Source organism: Cnephaeus nilssonii (assembly GCF_951640355.1).
Source record: "Cnephaeus nilssonii genome assembly, chromosome: 4".
NCBI classification, from domain to species: Eukaryota; Metazoa; Chordata; class Mammalia; order Chiroptera; family Vespertilionidae; genus Cnephaeus; species Cnephaeus nilssonii.
In genome coordinates, this window is record NC_137075.1 from 45,509,965 (window position 1) to 45,527,334 (window position 17,370).

The following is a 17,370-nucleotide window of genomic DNA, read 5'->3' on the forward strand; positions in this document are numbered from 1 at the left end:
CATTTTTCAAGTGTGAGGCAGAGGAACGTGAGTTATTTATAAACTCACTTCCCTCCAAAGACTGAACACAATAGAAGCCTGAAATCAAATGGTGACCAGATGTGCCCAGGCACCCCCCAGTTTGTATTAGAAGTTGGAAAAGGCAGAGCCCCTGGGGAGTTGGTCTCAGGGTGAAATGCATAGACTCACTCATAAGATCAACTTGTGTATACAAAAAGCCCCTTACATCTGGTCCAGGAGCAGAAGTAGCAAACAGAAGAGTATGCTCAAACTCGTGTTCCTTGCTTCTCTTTCTAGAAGTGGGGGATTATCCTTTTGTCAATAATTTCATTGCTCAACTCTTGTCTCTATAGTTATGCAATTAGACAAAATACAAGTGGTTTATGGGGATATGTGCTGAATTGATAGAGGAGGACGAATTAATACAGCTTCCATGCAGTTGGTAGAGATAGTGGTTCTGCTAGGATGAGAAGAGATTTACAGGAATGGAAACCCTTAATTACTTTTTTTCCCTTTACTATTCCTTCCATATTAAAATAACCCCATCTTGTTTGTGGTGGTTTTGTGGTTTAAAGTTCGAATATGTAGTGGTCTCTGGCTGGTATTGCTTTTCCTTTTCTCCCACATCAGAGATTTAAAAAATAGAAGCAACTTCCTCCTTCATAAGCATTTGGAAACATTCCCATGTAGTTTAAAGACTTAGTTCCAGGGTTTGGGAAATGTTCTCATGACCAGCTCACTTAAGTGGGCTTTTGAGAACCTACTCTGTTCCAGGTATTGAATTTTATTTGTTTTTTTCTCTTTCTTTTCTTTTTTGTTTTGTTTTCTTTTTTGGGGGGGAGAGGGGTACTGAACTTTAGTACCTGACTTCTCTCACTCATCCTTCACAACAACCCTGTTAAGTGGGTTATTACAGACATGAAAATTGAGGCTCAGAATGGTTAGGCAACTTGTCCACGGCCACACGACTAGGAGATGGAGCTCAAACTGAAACCCAGAGTTGCTGCCTCCGAAGACCTTGCTCTTTTTACTTCTCCCTGCTGCCTGCTGTGGGAGCTAACTCCTGACTGTGTGCTTGCCTCCGATATATGAAGTATGATATGAATTAGCTGACAGAAACATTTGGACCGTTAGGTTTTGTATTTACTATAGGAAAGGACCCAAGAGTCATGAGAAGGGACATGTGCTTTCTAGCCTCCCTATTGATGATGCTTCTCTCTGAGATATGGAGAATATCACCTATTTCTAGTTTTGTATGTGAGGCAAGTGCTTGTCTACTCGTGCAGTCAGGGTGTTTTGTTTTGAGTCCCCCGAATTAGCCCTAATTGACTCAACCACTCTCTGAGACTCAACAAATAGTTCACACTTCATAGCAAATGGATGCTTTCTTTCACCTATTCTGATGCAAGGACCAGGTTTTGAAGTGGACTTTAGAAGTGGTGAAATGTAGCCAGAGGTGCCCAGGAAGAGGTCTGAGGTCTGGGCACTGACCCTGCCAGCCAGTGTGCTTCCTTCCTGGCACAGCTCAGCATTTCCCGGTACCTCTTTTTTGGAGTAGCTTCTCTTTCATCTGTGAAGTACTCTAGGGTGTCCAGTTTCATATTGGGGAGGGAAAGAATTAATGCAGAACCTCCAGATTGAATCCAGAAAAATCTTAATATATATTTTTATATTAAACGAAAGCCTACATTGCTTTCTAGGTTTATCCTGAATTCCACCAGCTTTAATTCCCAAGTATTTATTTTTCAGCAAAGATGACTCTCATCTGCTCAGTATCTTCCACATAGAAGCATTTATACACCAGAGAGAATGAATCTCTTAGGCAGTTGTCAGTTCTGCAGGACTTTTAGAGGCTTATTAACTGTGCTTCATTGGAAATCAGTCCCAAGTTCCTGAGTGACTGTCCAGGTTTTTGTCAGTACATTTCTCAGGTGTCACCAGCAGATAATTGTTGAACTAAATGCTCACCGCTGTCAGGTCTCTCTTCCATCATAATTTTTTAGGGTCTTTTGCGTGCACTTTGGTAACAGTGCTGAGAAACACCTTGGTCCCAGGGCTTTTGGCTGAGGCTGGAGCCACACTTTGTTTATTTTGTTAAAGTGACTTGATATGAGGGGCTGAGGTGCAAGGGCCCCACAAGACCAGGGTGGTTGGAGACTTTGTGATTCTAACATGCAGATTTTCTCTTTTGCAAACTAGTTTTCAGGTTTGGAGGAGGGAAGTGTAACTCAAGGGAGGAAGGCCCTTGCCAGTGATATGCATGAGGCAGATGCTGTTCAGATCAACACAGAATTAATCTCTTCAACTAGACCTTGGATGCTGAGAATGATATGGGCCTTCAGCTAGGCCAGCGGAACTCAACTATGAAACCGGAACTTTCTTGGGGGCTCAACTCATTTGTTTCTCCAGCATTAGGATTGCTCTCTAGAGACCCATTCAGACTAAATAATATTAAAAACAGGAAATTTGCTCCTAGCAACATGGTTGCAGGAAAACTTTTTCTACTTAGACAGGAATGAGAGTTAAAAACAGAAACATCATCCTCCAGGCTTGTTTTCTGCTTATATTAAGGTGACCAGATGTCCCGCTTTTGGCGGGACAGCCCCGATTTTTAACAATTTGTCCCGCGTCCCGCGGCGTTTTAAAAAAGTCCAGATTTTTGGAAAGAATGCACGACAAGCTAGGGAACGGCGGGAGAACGGGAAGGGAATATACGGTTTTCGGCGGCCATGTGGCTATTTAGCCAGGATATGAGTTTTATATTATTTTTGTTAATTTTATAATGTTAAACTTTAATAATAAAAAATAATTGTTGAGACTATCGAGACCTGCTTATCAAAGTTTGCATTGTTGATCAGTTGTTAGAATTCAACCACCATTATTTGGACTTAATGAACAATGGCATTTTTTGGGATTGGCAATGACGAAAACATTTTGTAACTGTCTCTCAGACGATACACATCATACTGCGTGCTAGTAAGCTAGTTAAACAAGTGATGTCATTACAAATCAGCTATTCAGATAATTTAGGTAATTTATTTATTTATTTCATAAATACATAAATTTTCTTGAATTTAGCAGACAGTACTCGTATTATTTATATTTTATAGTGGCGGCAAAAAGTCTAGCGCCGGCCTTGAAAGTGTGTCGACTTATGTTACGGCAAATTCAGAGGAAAAATAATACAAGTTAGTATTGTTATTATTTAGAAAGAAATATAGGTTTAAAATAATTTTTAAAATATAGTTACTTTATAACAATCAAATTAATTTAATTTATAAACGAACAATAAAATATGTTCATGTAATTATGTACCTACTTACTGTGTTTTTAAGCAATCCTATCTAATAATAGACAAATATGCAAATTGACCATACCTCCGACACACCCACAAGCCACGCCCACAAGCCACACCCACCATCCAATCAGAGCTAGTATGCAAATTAACCCATCCAAGATGGCTACAGCCACAGAGAGCAACGTTTCCCAGGCAACAGAGGGAAATAAGCTTTCTGCCAGCCGTTGCAGGCCTAAGCCTCCACTCAAGCTACAAAGTTTCAATTATAGAAGGTAAACAAATTCAAACAGAAATGGCGTCAGAATGGAGCTTGAGAGAGCAGGCCAGGATTGCCGCCGGCAACAGGGGAAGCAAAGCTTTCCGCACACCCTGGCCAGGCCCACCCGCTTAAGGCTACAAAGTTTCAATTATAACCCCAACAGAAATGGCTGTCGCGCGGAGGGAGCCCCAGGCTTGGCTCCGCTCCAGGCTACAAAGTTTCAATTGTAGAAGGAAAATAAATTCCAGATACCAGGGCCTCCACTTGGGTTGCCAGGAGGCGTGGCCGGCCTGCAAACCACCACAGGCCTCTCACTCAGGCCACCCCACGCCCCAAGAGAACCCCACCCTGATCAGGGACACCTTTCAGGTTAAACCAGCTGGCCCCCACCCCTGTACCAGGCCTCTATCCTACCTAATAAAATGGTAATATGTAAATTACCATCACTCTGCTACGCCCAGGATTGGGCCAGAGGGAGGCGCAGGGGGCGGGACTCGGGGTGGCTGGGGTAGCTGATTGGGCCTGCGGGACGCTGAGCTCGCGTCGCCAGCGGCGGCGCGAGCTCAGCGTCTGCGCCATGGCTGTGCTGCGGAACAGAAGGGGCCTCTAGGGCAGCAAGCTCACGTCCCGCCGCGGACCATCAAAAGCGGGGGAGCTGGGTGCCTGTCCGCTCCGGCACCAGGCCTTTTGGAAGCCTCCGCTGAGCCGGAGGCTTCTGAAAGGCCTGGTGCACCAGTGGACAGGCACCCAGTTCCCCCGTGATCGAAAGTGAAAGCGTGTAGGGGACCCTACACGTGCATGATTCAAACATGCACTGGGCCTCTAGTAAGATATAATAGAAAGAACTACAGAACTACTGAAAACAAGCAAGCAAAAAAAAAAAAAATCTATCAGCAAATGATGATAAGCTGGATCTGATGGACTGTGCTGAGTTTGTTCAATTCAACCCTGAGCTTCGTGTTCTGTCTGTTGTCCTCCAGATAAACTAATACCCTCATCAATTACCATCTCTTGTCCCAGAAAAAAAATTGATCAGTGAAAGTGTCTTTAGGAAAATACAGACGGCCATTATTCTTGTACTTAAAACAGTCATCATGAAATCTTCAGTGACTTAGTTATTCTGTTTTCAAGAAGGTTATGTCTGATAATGTTGCTGATATTGGGAAAGTCTATTCTTTTTTTTTTTTTAAATCCTCACCTGAGGATATTTTTTCCATTGAATTTTTTTTAAGTTGGAAGGGAAGGTGAGGAGGGGGAGAGAGAGATCAGTTGGCTGCCTTCCACATGTGCCCCAACCCGACTGGGAATAGAACCAACCCAGGTATGTGCCCTTGGCTGGGAATAGAACCTGGTGCTCTAACCACTGAGCAACCTGGCCAGGGGGAAGTCTATTCTTTAAGATTTATTATGTCAATCTTACTTTTGAAAAATAGACTTTATTTGCCCTAGCTGGTTTGGCTCAGTGGATAGAGCATCAGCCTTCTGAGTAGGTTCGATTCCAGTCAAGGGCACATACCTCGGATGCAGGCTTGATCCCCAGGCTTGGTTGGGTTGTATGCGGGAGGCAACCAATCAATGTCTCTCTCTCATATCGATATTTCTCTCTCTGTGTCTCTCCCTCTCCACTCTCTCTAAAAATCAGTAGAAAAATATCCTCAGGTGAGGGTTAAAAAATAAAAATAGACTTTTATTTGTTAGACCAACTTTAGATTCACCACAAAACTGAGTACAAAGTACAGAGTTCTCATGTGCCTTCTGCCCTCCAGCTACCAATATCTCACACTAGAGTGGTACATTTGTTACAATTGATGAGTCTACATTGATTTACACATCATCACCCAATGTCCATAGTTTACACTAGGGTTTACTCTTGGTTTTGTACATTCTATGGGTTTGACAAATATTTAATGACATGTATATAACATATAGTATCATGTAATATAGTTTCACTGCCCTAAAAGTTCCTCTGTGCTCCACTTATCATCCCTCCTTTCCCTGCCAATCACTGATTTTTTTACTGTCTCCATAGTTTTGCCTTTTCCAGAATGTCATCTACTTGGAATCATACAGTATATAGCTTTTCCAGATTGGCTTATTTCATTTAGTAAAATGCTTTTAAGGCTACTTCATATTTTTTCATGGCTTGATAGCACATTTCGTTTTAGCGTATTTAGAAATTCCATTGTCTGGATGTAACACCACTTCTTTATCCATTCACTTAATGAAGAACATTTCTGTTGCTTCCAAGTTTTAGCAATTATGAATAAAGCTGCTATAAACATTGTGTGCAGGTTTCTGTGTGGACTTAAGTTTTCAACTCAAGGAGTGCGATTGTGTGATAAGAGTAATTCTAGTTTTTTAGTCCTTGCATGATTATATGTTTTTATTGATTTTTGAGGGAGAGGAACATCGATATAAGAGAGAAACATTGATTGGTTGCCTCCTGTATACACCTTGACTGGGGATTGAACCCACAACCTAGGTATGTGCCCTGACCGGGACTTGAACCCACAGCCTTTTAGTTCTTTTAGCCACCTATCCAGGGCTATTATGTTTAGTTTTGTTTTAAAAAACTGCTAAACAGCCCTGGATGGAGTGGCTCTGTTGGTTGGGCATCGTCCCATACACTAAAAGGCTGTGGCGAGAGAGCTGCCCCAGGCTGACAGCCAGCAAGGAACTGCTGCCTTTATTCCCACGGCGGGGGGTTGTCCCTCAGCCCAGCCTGTACCCTCTCCGACTGTCGGGCAGTCGGACATCCCTCTCACAATCCAGGACTGCTGGCTCCCAACTGCTTGCCTGCCTGCCTTCCTGATTGCCCCTAACTGCTTCTGCCTGCCAGCCTGATCATCCAGCCTGATCATCCCCTAACCACTCCGCTGCCAGCCTGGTTGATGCTTAACTGCTCCCCTGCCAGCCTGTTTGCCCCCAACTTCCCTCCTCTGCCAGCCTGGTCACCCCTAACTGCCCTCTCCTGCAGGGTTGATCACCTCCAACTGCCCTCCCTTGCAAGCCTGGTCCCTCTCAACTGCCCTCTCCTGCTGGCCATCTTGTAGTGGCCATCTTGTGTCCACATGGGGGCAGGATCTTTGACCACATGGGGGCAGCTATATTGTGTGTTGCAGTGATGATCAATCTGTATATTACTCTTTTATTAGATAGGATAGAGGCCTAGTACAGGGGTGGGGGCCAGCTCGTTTGCCCTGAAGGGTGTCCTGGATCAGGTGGGGGTTCCCTTGGGGTGTGGGGCGGCCTGAGCGAGAGGCCTGTGGTGGTTTGCAGGCCGGCCACGCCCCTAAGCGACCCAAGCGGAGGCCCTGGTATCTGGAATTTATTTTCCTTCTACAATTGAAACTTTGCAGCCTGGAGCGGAGCCAAGCCTGCTGCTCCCTCCGGAGTGGCAGCCATTTCTGTGGCAGTTAATTCACCTTCTACAATTGAAACTTTGTAGCCTTAAGCGGGTGAGCCCGGCCAGGGTGTGCAGAAAGCTTTGCTTCCCCTGTTGTCGCCGGCAACCCTGGCCTGCTCTCTCAAGCTCCATTCTGCCACCATTTGTTTGAATTTGTTTACCTTCTATAATTGAAACTTTGTAGCTTGAGTGGAGGCTTAGGCCTGCAATGGCTATGGAAAGCTTGGCTTGCTTTGTTACCTGGGAAACCTTGCTCTCTGTGGCTGTAGCCATCTTGGATGGGGTTAATTTGCATACTAGCCCTGATTGGCTGATGGGCGTGGCTTGTTTGGTGGGCGTGGCTTATGTAGCAGAGTGATGGTTAATTTGCATATTACCATTTTATTAGAGAGGATGTGATCTGTTGCCATTTGTGTTCTTTTGCAGAACTCTAATAAGAAAAGTGTAAAATTTGTATTTAAGCAAACAGTGAATAATATTTGCAACCAACTAAATATTCGTCTTTCAAATTAGGACTGCAAATTTCTGTTAAAGAGTGTTGCCATATGTCTGATGACTTCCTTTTCAGGACTAGGGTTTTCTCATGGAGTACAGTATGTTAATATTTACCTATGTAACTAATCTGTTAATGGTTTTTTAAAAACCTTTATTTCAAATATTTTAATAATCCTCTATTTTCATTTTAACCTACATAAGCCTCTAAATTTTTTTCCCCCAAGGAAAACATTTGGTTTATTAGTTTTTTCTTAATGTAAGAAAAAATGTATTTTTTTTTAAGTGTTGTCAAACTGAATTCTTTATGCACCAAAGTTGGTTTTGTAAAGGAAAATAAAATCACTTTCTTGCTGGGTTAAGCAAGAAACCATATGGATTTTTTTTTTGACTTACAGAAATGGAAATATGTGTAACTTGTTAGTATTGTATCGAACAAATGTTGCATAGAGATAATAGAACATTGCTTGTAAATAATTCAGCAGATTTGTAATGTATTTTTATATTATGAAATGTACTGTAGATGTCTTTCTAGAGCCATGAAAGTTAAATGTATATATTATGGGTAGAAATAATATTGAAAGATATTGTAATTCACTAGTGCTGCCAGAGAAATTGTTAATAAAGCACCTTCTTTAACAATAAATGTCTTTTGCAGACTTAAGGGACTGTGTACTGTTGTTAATATCTTTAAGAACAAAACACATTGAACATATTTCCAGAAAGTCTTTGAGGGAGGACCTATACTCATAATAGAATTATGGCACTCATTTCTGACAGTGACCGTGAAATCAATCATTTCCTTACTATTGGAAGGACATATTGTAAAGTATGTGGTTATATGCAGTCAAACTGCAGAAAATATTCCTGATTGAGGAGTTTTCACTTTACTATAGTGATATAAAAACCAGCAGTTTTTACACTAAATTTTTTAAAGAATAGACAAAAATATAGAACTAAGCCTTTCGTTCCAAAATGGGAAAGTTCCATGATACATAAGTCATCTCATTTATTTAAATTTTTTTTTAAAAATAAAGGTTATGGGGATTTTATTCATAAACAGCAGGATGAAGAGCTATATACATGAAACAAGTCATATAAAGTAAAATGAAGTGCAAATAAAAGCACTGGTATTATAAGACATTCTGGAATGGTTGTTTAATAAGGGTATTATTCATATCTGTAGCAAGTGTGATTTTATTTTTAAAAAGAAAAGCAATGTGTTTTCTATCATTTTTGTTTCTTTTATTTAAGCACTTCATTAATTGCTTTATTCTGTATCTGCGAAGTAATCTGCAGTCTTCTTTGCTCTTTTTAAATTTCGGTTAAAAAATTGCCAAATAGACGTGCTTCAGATATATAGTTGGTACCTGTATTTTTTATTTTATTGCCTCATGTTCTTGTAAGTCATTCTTAATTGACTAATAATTGTAGATCTTGCTGAGTATCTTTTCTAATAAAACAAAAGCAAATTACATTTAGCTTCAAAAATAAAAATAAAAGGCTGTGAGTTATATTCCCGGTCAGGACACATGCCCAGGTTGTGGCTTTGACCCTCAGTAGGGGGTGAGCAGGAGCCAGCTTATTGATGTTTCTCTCTCTCCCTTCCTCTCTCTCTAAAAATCAATAAACTAATCTTTAAAAAAGCAAAACAAAACCCTACTAAACAGCAATGCACGAGAGAGTTCCTGTTGCTCCCATCCATGTTAACATTTGGTGTTGTCAGTGTATTGGATTTTGGTCATCCTAATAAGTATATGGTTGTATCTTCTTGTTTTAATTTGTAACCCTAATGATTTATGATGTTGGACATCTTTTGATATACTTATTTATCATTTCTGTATCTTTGGTGATGTATCTGTAGAGATCTTTTGCACATATTTTAATTGGGTTTTTCATTTTCTTATTGTTGAGTTTTAAGAGTTCTTTGTATATTTTGGATAGCAGTCTTTTATCAGATGTGTTTTTTGCAAATACTTTCTCCCAATATGTGGCTTGTCTTCTCATTCTTTTGAGAACTTTTTTTTTTTTTAAATTCTGACTCCTGGATTCAGTTGCCCTTAGGAGATGGGTATTGGCAAGGCTTTTGGTTTTGGCTTCAGGTGTTGGGAGTCCCGATTCAACAGCATCCAGTGGGTTGTCCCCTATCTAGTTAGTACCGTACTTTCCGGCGTATAAGACGACTGGGCATATAAGATTTTCCTGGGTTAAAAAGTCGTTTTACACGCCTGACAATATGATATATTGGAATATATTGATGGGATTAGATATAATGGATTAGATATATTGGACTACCGTATTTTCCAGTGTATAAAACGACTTTTTAACCCAGGAAAATCTTATACGCCCAGTCGTCTTATACGCCGGAAAATACAGTACTTAAAAAGACTGGAAGAACTCTATTACATATAGTTTATCTGTCTATTTAACACTTCTGTCTACTGATACTCCAGAGAAAAAAGTCACACTGCCCCTCTCTCCCCCAGAACTGGATAGTCTAGCTTTAGCTTACCTATTGGTGACTTATTTTAGCTTTCAAACTGTTCTTGATATTCACATTGAGCTGTTTCCATTGCTTTATTATATTACCACTAGAGGCCCGGTGCATGAAATTCATGCACGGGGGGGGGGGAGGGGGATGTCCCTCAGCCTAGCCTGCACCCTCTCCAATCTGGGATCCCTCTCACAATCCAGGACTGCTGGCTCCCAACTGCTCGCCTGCCTGCCTTCCTGATTGCCCCTAACTGTTTCTGCCTGCCAGCCTGATCACCCCCTAACCACTCCCCTGCCAGCCTGATTGATGCCTAACTGCTCCCCTGCCAGCCTGTTTGCCCCTAACTGCCCTCCCCTGCAGGCCTGGTCACCCCTAACTGCTCTCCCCTGAAGGCCTGGGTCCCTCCCAACTGCCCTTCCCTGCAGGCCTGGTCGCCCCCAACTTCCCTCCTCTGCCGGCTTGGTCACCCCTAACTGCCTTCCCCTGCAGGCTTGATCGCCCCCAACTACTCTCCCTTGCAGGCCTGGTCCCTCCCAACTGCCCTCCCCTGCTGGCCTGATCGCCCACAACTGCCCTCCCTTGCAGGCCTGGTCCCTCCCAACTGCCCTCCCCTGCTGGCCATCTTGTGGTGGCCATCTTGTGTCCACAGGAGGGCAGGATCTTTGACTACATGGAGGCAGCCATCTTGTGTGTTGGAGTGATGGTCAATCTGCATATTACTCTTTTATTAGATAGGATAGAGGCCTGGTGCACGGTGGGGGCTGGCTGGTTTGCCCTGAAGGATGTCCTGGATCAGGGTGGGGGTTCTTTTGGGGTGTGGGCGGCCTGGGCGAGGGGCCTGTGGTGGTTTGCAGGCCAGCCATGCCCCCTGGCGACCCAAGCGGAGGCCCTGGTATCTGGGGTTTATTTATCTTCTACAATTGAAACTTAATAGCCTGGAGCAGAGCCAAGCCTTCTGCTTGCTCCGTGGTGGCAGCCATTTCTGTTGGGATCATGTATCTTCTATAATTGAAACTTTGTAGCCTTAAGCCGAGGCCTGGGCTGGCCAGAGTGTGTGGAAAGCTTGGCTTCCTCCATTGATGGGGGCAACCCTAGCCTCCTGCTCTTTCCAGCTCCGTGGCTGCCGCCATTTCTGTTTGGATTTGTTTACCTTCTATAATTGAAACTTTGTAGCCTTGAGTGGAGGCCTAGGCCAGCAATGGCAGGCAGAAAGTTTGGCTTCCTCCATTGCCTGGGAAACCCAAGCCTCCCTCCTGCTCTCTGTGGCCGTAGCCATCTTGGCTGGGTTTATTTGCATATTCACTCCTGATGGGCTTGTGGGCGTGGCTTGTGAGTGTAGCGGAATGATGTTTAATTTTCATATTACTCTTTTATTAGATAGGATGGTGAGAGTAGACCATGGTGTCATCTGGCCCTGTTGTACTCTATCTAGGCCTGTGCTTTTTCCTGACACTTATGCTGGGCTAGCATCCCAGTTCTTGAAGAAGGGTAGCTATATCTTAACAGTTTCCACCAATTCCAAGTTTGGAGTCTACTGGTTTTGCCTGTTGACATCTTTTACTCTTGAGTGAAAATGGTATCTTCAAAGATGATTTTTATAAAACCTCCATGCAATTATTTGAATTTGGGTAAAGGCATGGGCACAGTAACATTTTGTTGTTTTCTTTTTTAAATTAAATCTTTATTATTGAAAGTATTACATATATTCCCTCCCCCACCCTCCCCCCACCCCAAATTGTGCCCTTATTTTGTTGTTTTCTTCACAATCCACTGAGCTCAGTCTGTTGAGTGTCTTGTGAGTGGTGGGAAGAAAGAGCATTTGCAATAGATGTGGCTTGGCTCTGTCTGCACCTCTGTTCCCACTTACTGCTGGGGCACTAGAAAGGAAGGTTGAGTTTTGTGGAGTATTTTCCAGCTAGTAAATGGATGACAGCCAACTCAAATGGTCTGGTGAAGAGAAACGACCCCTCCTTCAATCCCTGGGAATTTAACCCAGACAGATGTCAGGAGTCAAAGGGAACCCTGCCAGACTCTTAGTTTTGCTAATATAGGAGTGGATGACTGGAGAGGGAGACGCACAGAGCTGGGAGAGAGATTGGGGAGGGGTGGGAATGGTGCAAGGCCTCAATATTTCACTACTCCCTGGGTTCTTCTGGCCTGTATCTGAATATTAGAAACAAAACAAATAGCTCACTGGCCAGAAGCCTAACTGCAGCTGCTAAAACATAGAATAGGGCAGTGTAGTCTTGAGTCAGCAACTTCTGTCTGTCCTGTTACCACTATTTATGTTATTATCTCACTTAATCTTCATAACAAACCTGTGATAGAGATATAAAATATCCACTTTTCAGCTAAAGAAACTGAGACTTGCAAAGTTTAAGTAACTTGCTCAGGATCACACAGCTATGAACCATGAGGGCCACATTTCAATTTGGAACATATCAGGCCATTCACAGAATTAAAGGGAAAGTTGAAAAATGGTTAGGCAGCCATGGGACCCCAGGCAGTGGGGAAGCCAGGCAAAGCCATATCACAGACTGGTCTGATTTGGTCACCACACTTGGCACTTGTACCCCTGTTTGTTCAAGATGCAATGCGATTGGGCTCTTGATTCCACCATGGAGAATACACTCACAGTTCCTCTGTTTTGGTGTCATTCTCTCAAATTCCAAGTTGGAATACCCAGTTGGCTGGCCTTATTTCACATGCTGGTGTTCTGGCTGCCAGGAGGCAGAAAGGAGTCTCTGGCCTGTTTGAGTCTGTCGTGGAGGGTTGGGTCCGGCTTCCCACCAAGACTGACACAATCAGAGACTCCCCCAAATGGGAAGAGTATTGGGGTGCTGAGCAGCAATAATACAAATGGTCAATGTCCACTGTACAGTCACAGGGTGCAGGTCTCCATGTGGCACCCTGCTGAGGCCTGGTGGAACTGGGAAGCTGTGTCTTCCCTGTAAACCAGGCTGTTTTTCCTGAGATCAGGATCTGCCTAGCAGAGTGCAACCGAACTTTCAGGCACTATACAAAATGCTGTATGTGGGCTTTCACATGAGGACCTCTGGCTGTTTCTGATTCACTAAAACTGACCACCACAGAGATGAGTGACCAGCAGAACCAGCCAGCTGTTAGGATCAATCTAAGGAGGGAGCATGTAGAAAAGAGATCCATAGGGAAAACTCTCTAATTTCTGGTCTTAACTGATCCTCACTGTGGTGTTCTCAGACCCTGAATTTGTATACATTCTGGGAAATATTTCATTGTAGCTTTCCTGACTGACTGTATGAAACATTTTCTACAATGGGAAGGAAAAAGAATTAATGCACATGGTCTTTCTTCAGTGATTTGCTTGCATGTCTTTGCCTTAAGATTAGGACCATATATATCTATTTTTTATCCTCACCCGAGGATATTTTCCATTGGTTTTTAGAGAGAGTGGAACAGAGAGGGAAAGACAGAAATATTGATATCAAAGAAATGCGTCGATTGGTTGCCTCCTGCATGAAGCTGGGGAGGAGCCTGCAACCAAGGTACATGCCCTTGACCGGAATCAAACCCAGAACCCTTCGGTCTGCATGCTGACACTCTATCCATTGAGCCAAACTGGCTAAGGCCCATATCTATTTTGTAACTTCATCATCTGGCATTGTGTCCAGCATACAGTAAGCACTTTTAAAAGTATTTGGATGAATAAATGAATGAATTTTCCTTAGCAGTTTTTTTTCTGAAACTGAATTGATTCTTATGAAATGGTGGAGAATGTATAGTCATGCAGGTTTGAAACATTTTGCAAAATTTTTAGATTAAAAAATAATTCTAAGTCTGCTATAGGAAAAAGGACCATAGTGACATGCTTTTTACTTGTGTTTTTACAGGTGTTCCAGGATTTGGGGACTGAAGTACTGAATGGAGCTGCCAAAGGCTATAACATCTGCCTTTTTGCCTATGGACAGACAGGCTCTGGGAAGACATACACCATGCTGGGGACCCCAGTGAGTATTGCTATTGGAATGAGATATCTTCCTAATGGCACAGCAAGCCTGAATCTTGAATTGTCCTAACCACTGAGAGAGAGAATGTGAGTTTCATAATCAGTCAACTTTAACAAGACTTAATGGGCCCTCTTCTGTATTAGCCAGTGGGTTTCTCAGCACTTTAATTGAAGGGTAAACTTTGAATAATTAGCTCTGTTTATTAAACCCCGAAGAACCTTAGAATTTTACAACTCTCTTTGATGAAGCAGACCTTGTCAGTCCTTCTGAATTTCTCATATCATTGATAAGACCCAGCCTGAGTCTTAAGTGCTGGCTAGGACTGAGCAGAAATGAGGCTACGTGTGCTTGACCCGAGTGTTAGAAAGAAGCAGGAGAACCAACTACTGGGATGGGAGCTTTCTAAAGTATGTCGGACTTATGAGAGCCTTCTTTTATCATGGAAAATTAGAAGGGTAGAGTTCCTTAAGAATACCTCTTTATTTTAGAGTTAGAAGTCCGCTGCTGAGGTGAACTGGTGGAGCAGTGACAATACTATCCAGGAACATTCTCTAGAACACTATTCCTCCTGAAAGGTGGTCCTTGCTGCCTTGGGCCCAGCTCATGCTCACTATGTCCGTTTATTGTGATTTTACATATTTGAAGTTAAAAGAAGAAAATGCCCATTAAATCTGGGGTATAAAGCCTTTAACCTGAGTGCAGGTTAGCACTGGATCCAAGATTAAAAGAGAAGTCACTTCTCTCTAAATGTGTGTTTTGAACACACCTGTATCTATTTTTCCTGTGTGTAGAAACAGGAGGTAGGTTCTGGGAGGAGACACCATGAGAAAGTGGGTTGATCCAAGAAGGATGAAACTTCATTTCACAAAAGCAGGTATTTCTTCCTTCTTGTGCTGGTGATCTGCCTCTCCTCTGGTGCATTCCTCCTGAGAGCACTGCGAATAGTCTTCGCCCCAGTTCCAGTGAACTCCTTGGAGTGAACAGGCCAGCACAAGGAGCCATGTGCCCGTCCTGCTGACAGCTCCTGGGCGTTGGGCGAGGAGCATCAACGAGAGTGAACAGTAATGCTTTCCTTCCTTCTGTTCTCCAGGCCTCAGTCGGGCTGACGCCGCGGATATGTGAGGTATAGATTCTCTTTTGACTGGATCCTCTCAAAGTAGGTCTCCTTTGTACACTCCAGTGAAATTCCAACCCTCTGGTTCATGCAGGGTCTCTTCATCAGGGAGGGAGAATGTGCCCCACCACCTTCCTCCTGTAGGATAAAAGTAAGGTAAGAACTACCAGGCTCTGGGGCTTAACGTTTTATTTCCATTCCAAATTCTGGCATGTTCAGCTGTTCTCTTTGCTTCCAGAGTCATCCAGAAGAATGGAGGAAAGCCATAGCAGAAATATCTTGCAGTATAGGGAGATGAGAAACGTACTTAGGTCTTGGGGTTGTAGAAAACTTAATTCCTTTCCTCAGGCTTAACAAGCAGGTGTCTCCTTTGTACCAGTTTGCCATGACTGTCTGGTTTCCTTTCCTTCACTCTGTCCAGTTTCATACTGGCTTTTAGACTTTCTCCTCCAGCCTCCACTGTGGTGTTCTCCAGGTCAGTCATTCCCACACTCTTGTTCCCAGACCGACTGGTGCTGGCCGCTCCAAGATGAAGTTTTAACCAGTCTGCAGTGAAAATGTTGACCAATTGCCCTTAATTCTCTGTATTCTTTTTCTGTGTTCTTCAATTTTTTTTAATCCTATATAATAAAAGGGTAATATGCAAATTGTCTCTTCAACCGAGAGTTCGAACAGGGGGCGGGACCAGCCCACCAACTGCCCAGGGCTCTCCCCCACCCCCTGCTGGCCCGGCCTGATCGAACCTGATCAGGGCGGGCCGGCCGGAACCCACCCATGCACGAATTCGTGCATCGGGTCTCTAGTCGAGATGTAATTTGTAAACCATAAAATTCATGCTTTTAAAGTATACAGTTTAGTGACTTTTCCTGATATTTGCAAGGTTGTCCAGCCATCATCACTGTCTATTCCAGAACATTTTTATCACTCCCAAAAGAGAAAATGTTCATTTTTAAAAATTAAATTACTGTGAATTTTATTTTTACCTTTTTAAGTTTGTAAAGTAAAAATTTGCAAACCTGTGTGCTTGTGTGTATATATATAAACATATATATGTATATTAAAAGTCTTATTGTCCATGAAGTCGGGGAACCACTATTCTAAGAGACATTTAGGGTTCTTGTGTCTAAATATGAGAAAGTTAAGGAGAATAATTGATCAGGAGAGTGTGCATGGTGCCTAGGCAAGCATCTGGGTTCTGGTGAGGAAAGCCTTTCTGTGAAAGTGTGCTTTCTTGTGTATCAAAATTTTTACTTATTTTAATTATTAGTTATAGCTGTTATTATTTTTAAAAGGAATAACATGCCAGTAGATTCCTATAAGATAGAGCATATCTTAAACAGAATCCCCATATATAAAACAGATAAAATGAGAATTGTCCTACTTCAGTTAGGGGTAGGGACCAAACCCTTATCACAAGCTTCCTTCATTGCTCAGCAGTGGCCCTTGAGATGCCTTCACAGAATAAGAGAGCTCAAAGATCACATTTGAAAACCACTTCACCAGACAAGCTCGTAGACTCTGTGCTGTGGCAGCCTGAGCAAGGGGCAGGCTGGTGGCAGCACACCCTAAAACCATGCTGAAATAGCCTCTTGAAGGTGAAACTTGAATCAGTACTGACATTATGCTAAAATGTGCTAAACAGAAACTGAAGTGTTGCTATCCAATGCTGAAAACCCTGTTGTACACATGTAGAAAGAGACTCAAGGGGGAACCTGGTGTGATCAAGGTCTTAGAGGGCCAGAGATGGAACTAGAACAAGAGCTAGGACCTTCTGATTGTTAGTTTGGTGTTTTTTTCCACTTATTTGAAAATCTAATCATGTTGCTTTTCTCTAAAATCTAATTAAACATTTTTTTTTAATTTACTGATGAGACACAGAGAGAATCTATTTGTTGTTCCACTTATTTATGCATTCATTGGTTGATTCTTGTATGTGCCCTGACCGAGGATTGAACCTGCAATCTTGGCATATTGGTTATAACCAACTGAGTTACCCTGCCAGGGCCTCAAAGTTTAATTTTGAAAACATGTTACCATCTTTCAAAATCTAACTATGCCTTTTTCCTCATGTCTCTAGTTTCCTGGAAATCTATAATGAACGAGTGAGGGATCTGTTGAAGCCATCTGATCAAAAAAAATCCTATACCCTGCGGGTCAGGGAGCACCCAGAGTTGGGGCCCTATGTACAAGGTGAGCCACTGTGGTCCTGGAGGTCTGAGACCAAACCAGAGCGAGGGCAACCCTCCTAATGGTCATTAATTCAGTCAACAGTTGTATAATGATTACTTACTCTGAACAGCTATTGTACTAGATGCTGGGTA

At 42.8% G+C, this 17,370-nt stretch overlaps 1 protein-coding gene across 2 annotated transcripts in view; it reads left to right on the forward strand.

Annotated features, from left to right (window-relative positions):
• Positions 1 to 17,370, forward strand: part of STARD9 (StAR related lipid transfer domain containing 9) — a 101,621-nt gene that overhangs the window by 24,081 nt on the left and 60,170 nt on the right. For both annotated transcript variants that reach the window (XM_079768918.1, XM_079768917.1), the window contains exons 4-7: positions 13,819 to 13,935; positions 15,026 to 15,058; positions 15,144 to 15,205; positions 17,127 to 17,239. In XM_079768918.1, coding sequence (XP_079625044.1) covers positions 13,819 to 13,935; positions 15,026 to 15,058; positions 15,144 to 15,205; positions 17,127 to 17,239 — 325 coding nt within the window. The remainder of the gene's footprint in view (positions 1 to 13,818; positions 13,936 to 15,025; positions 15,059 to 15,143; positions 15,206 to 17,126; positions 17,240 to 17,370) is intronic.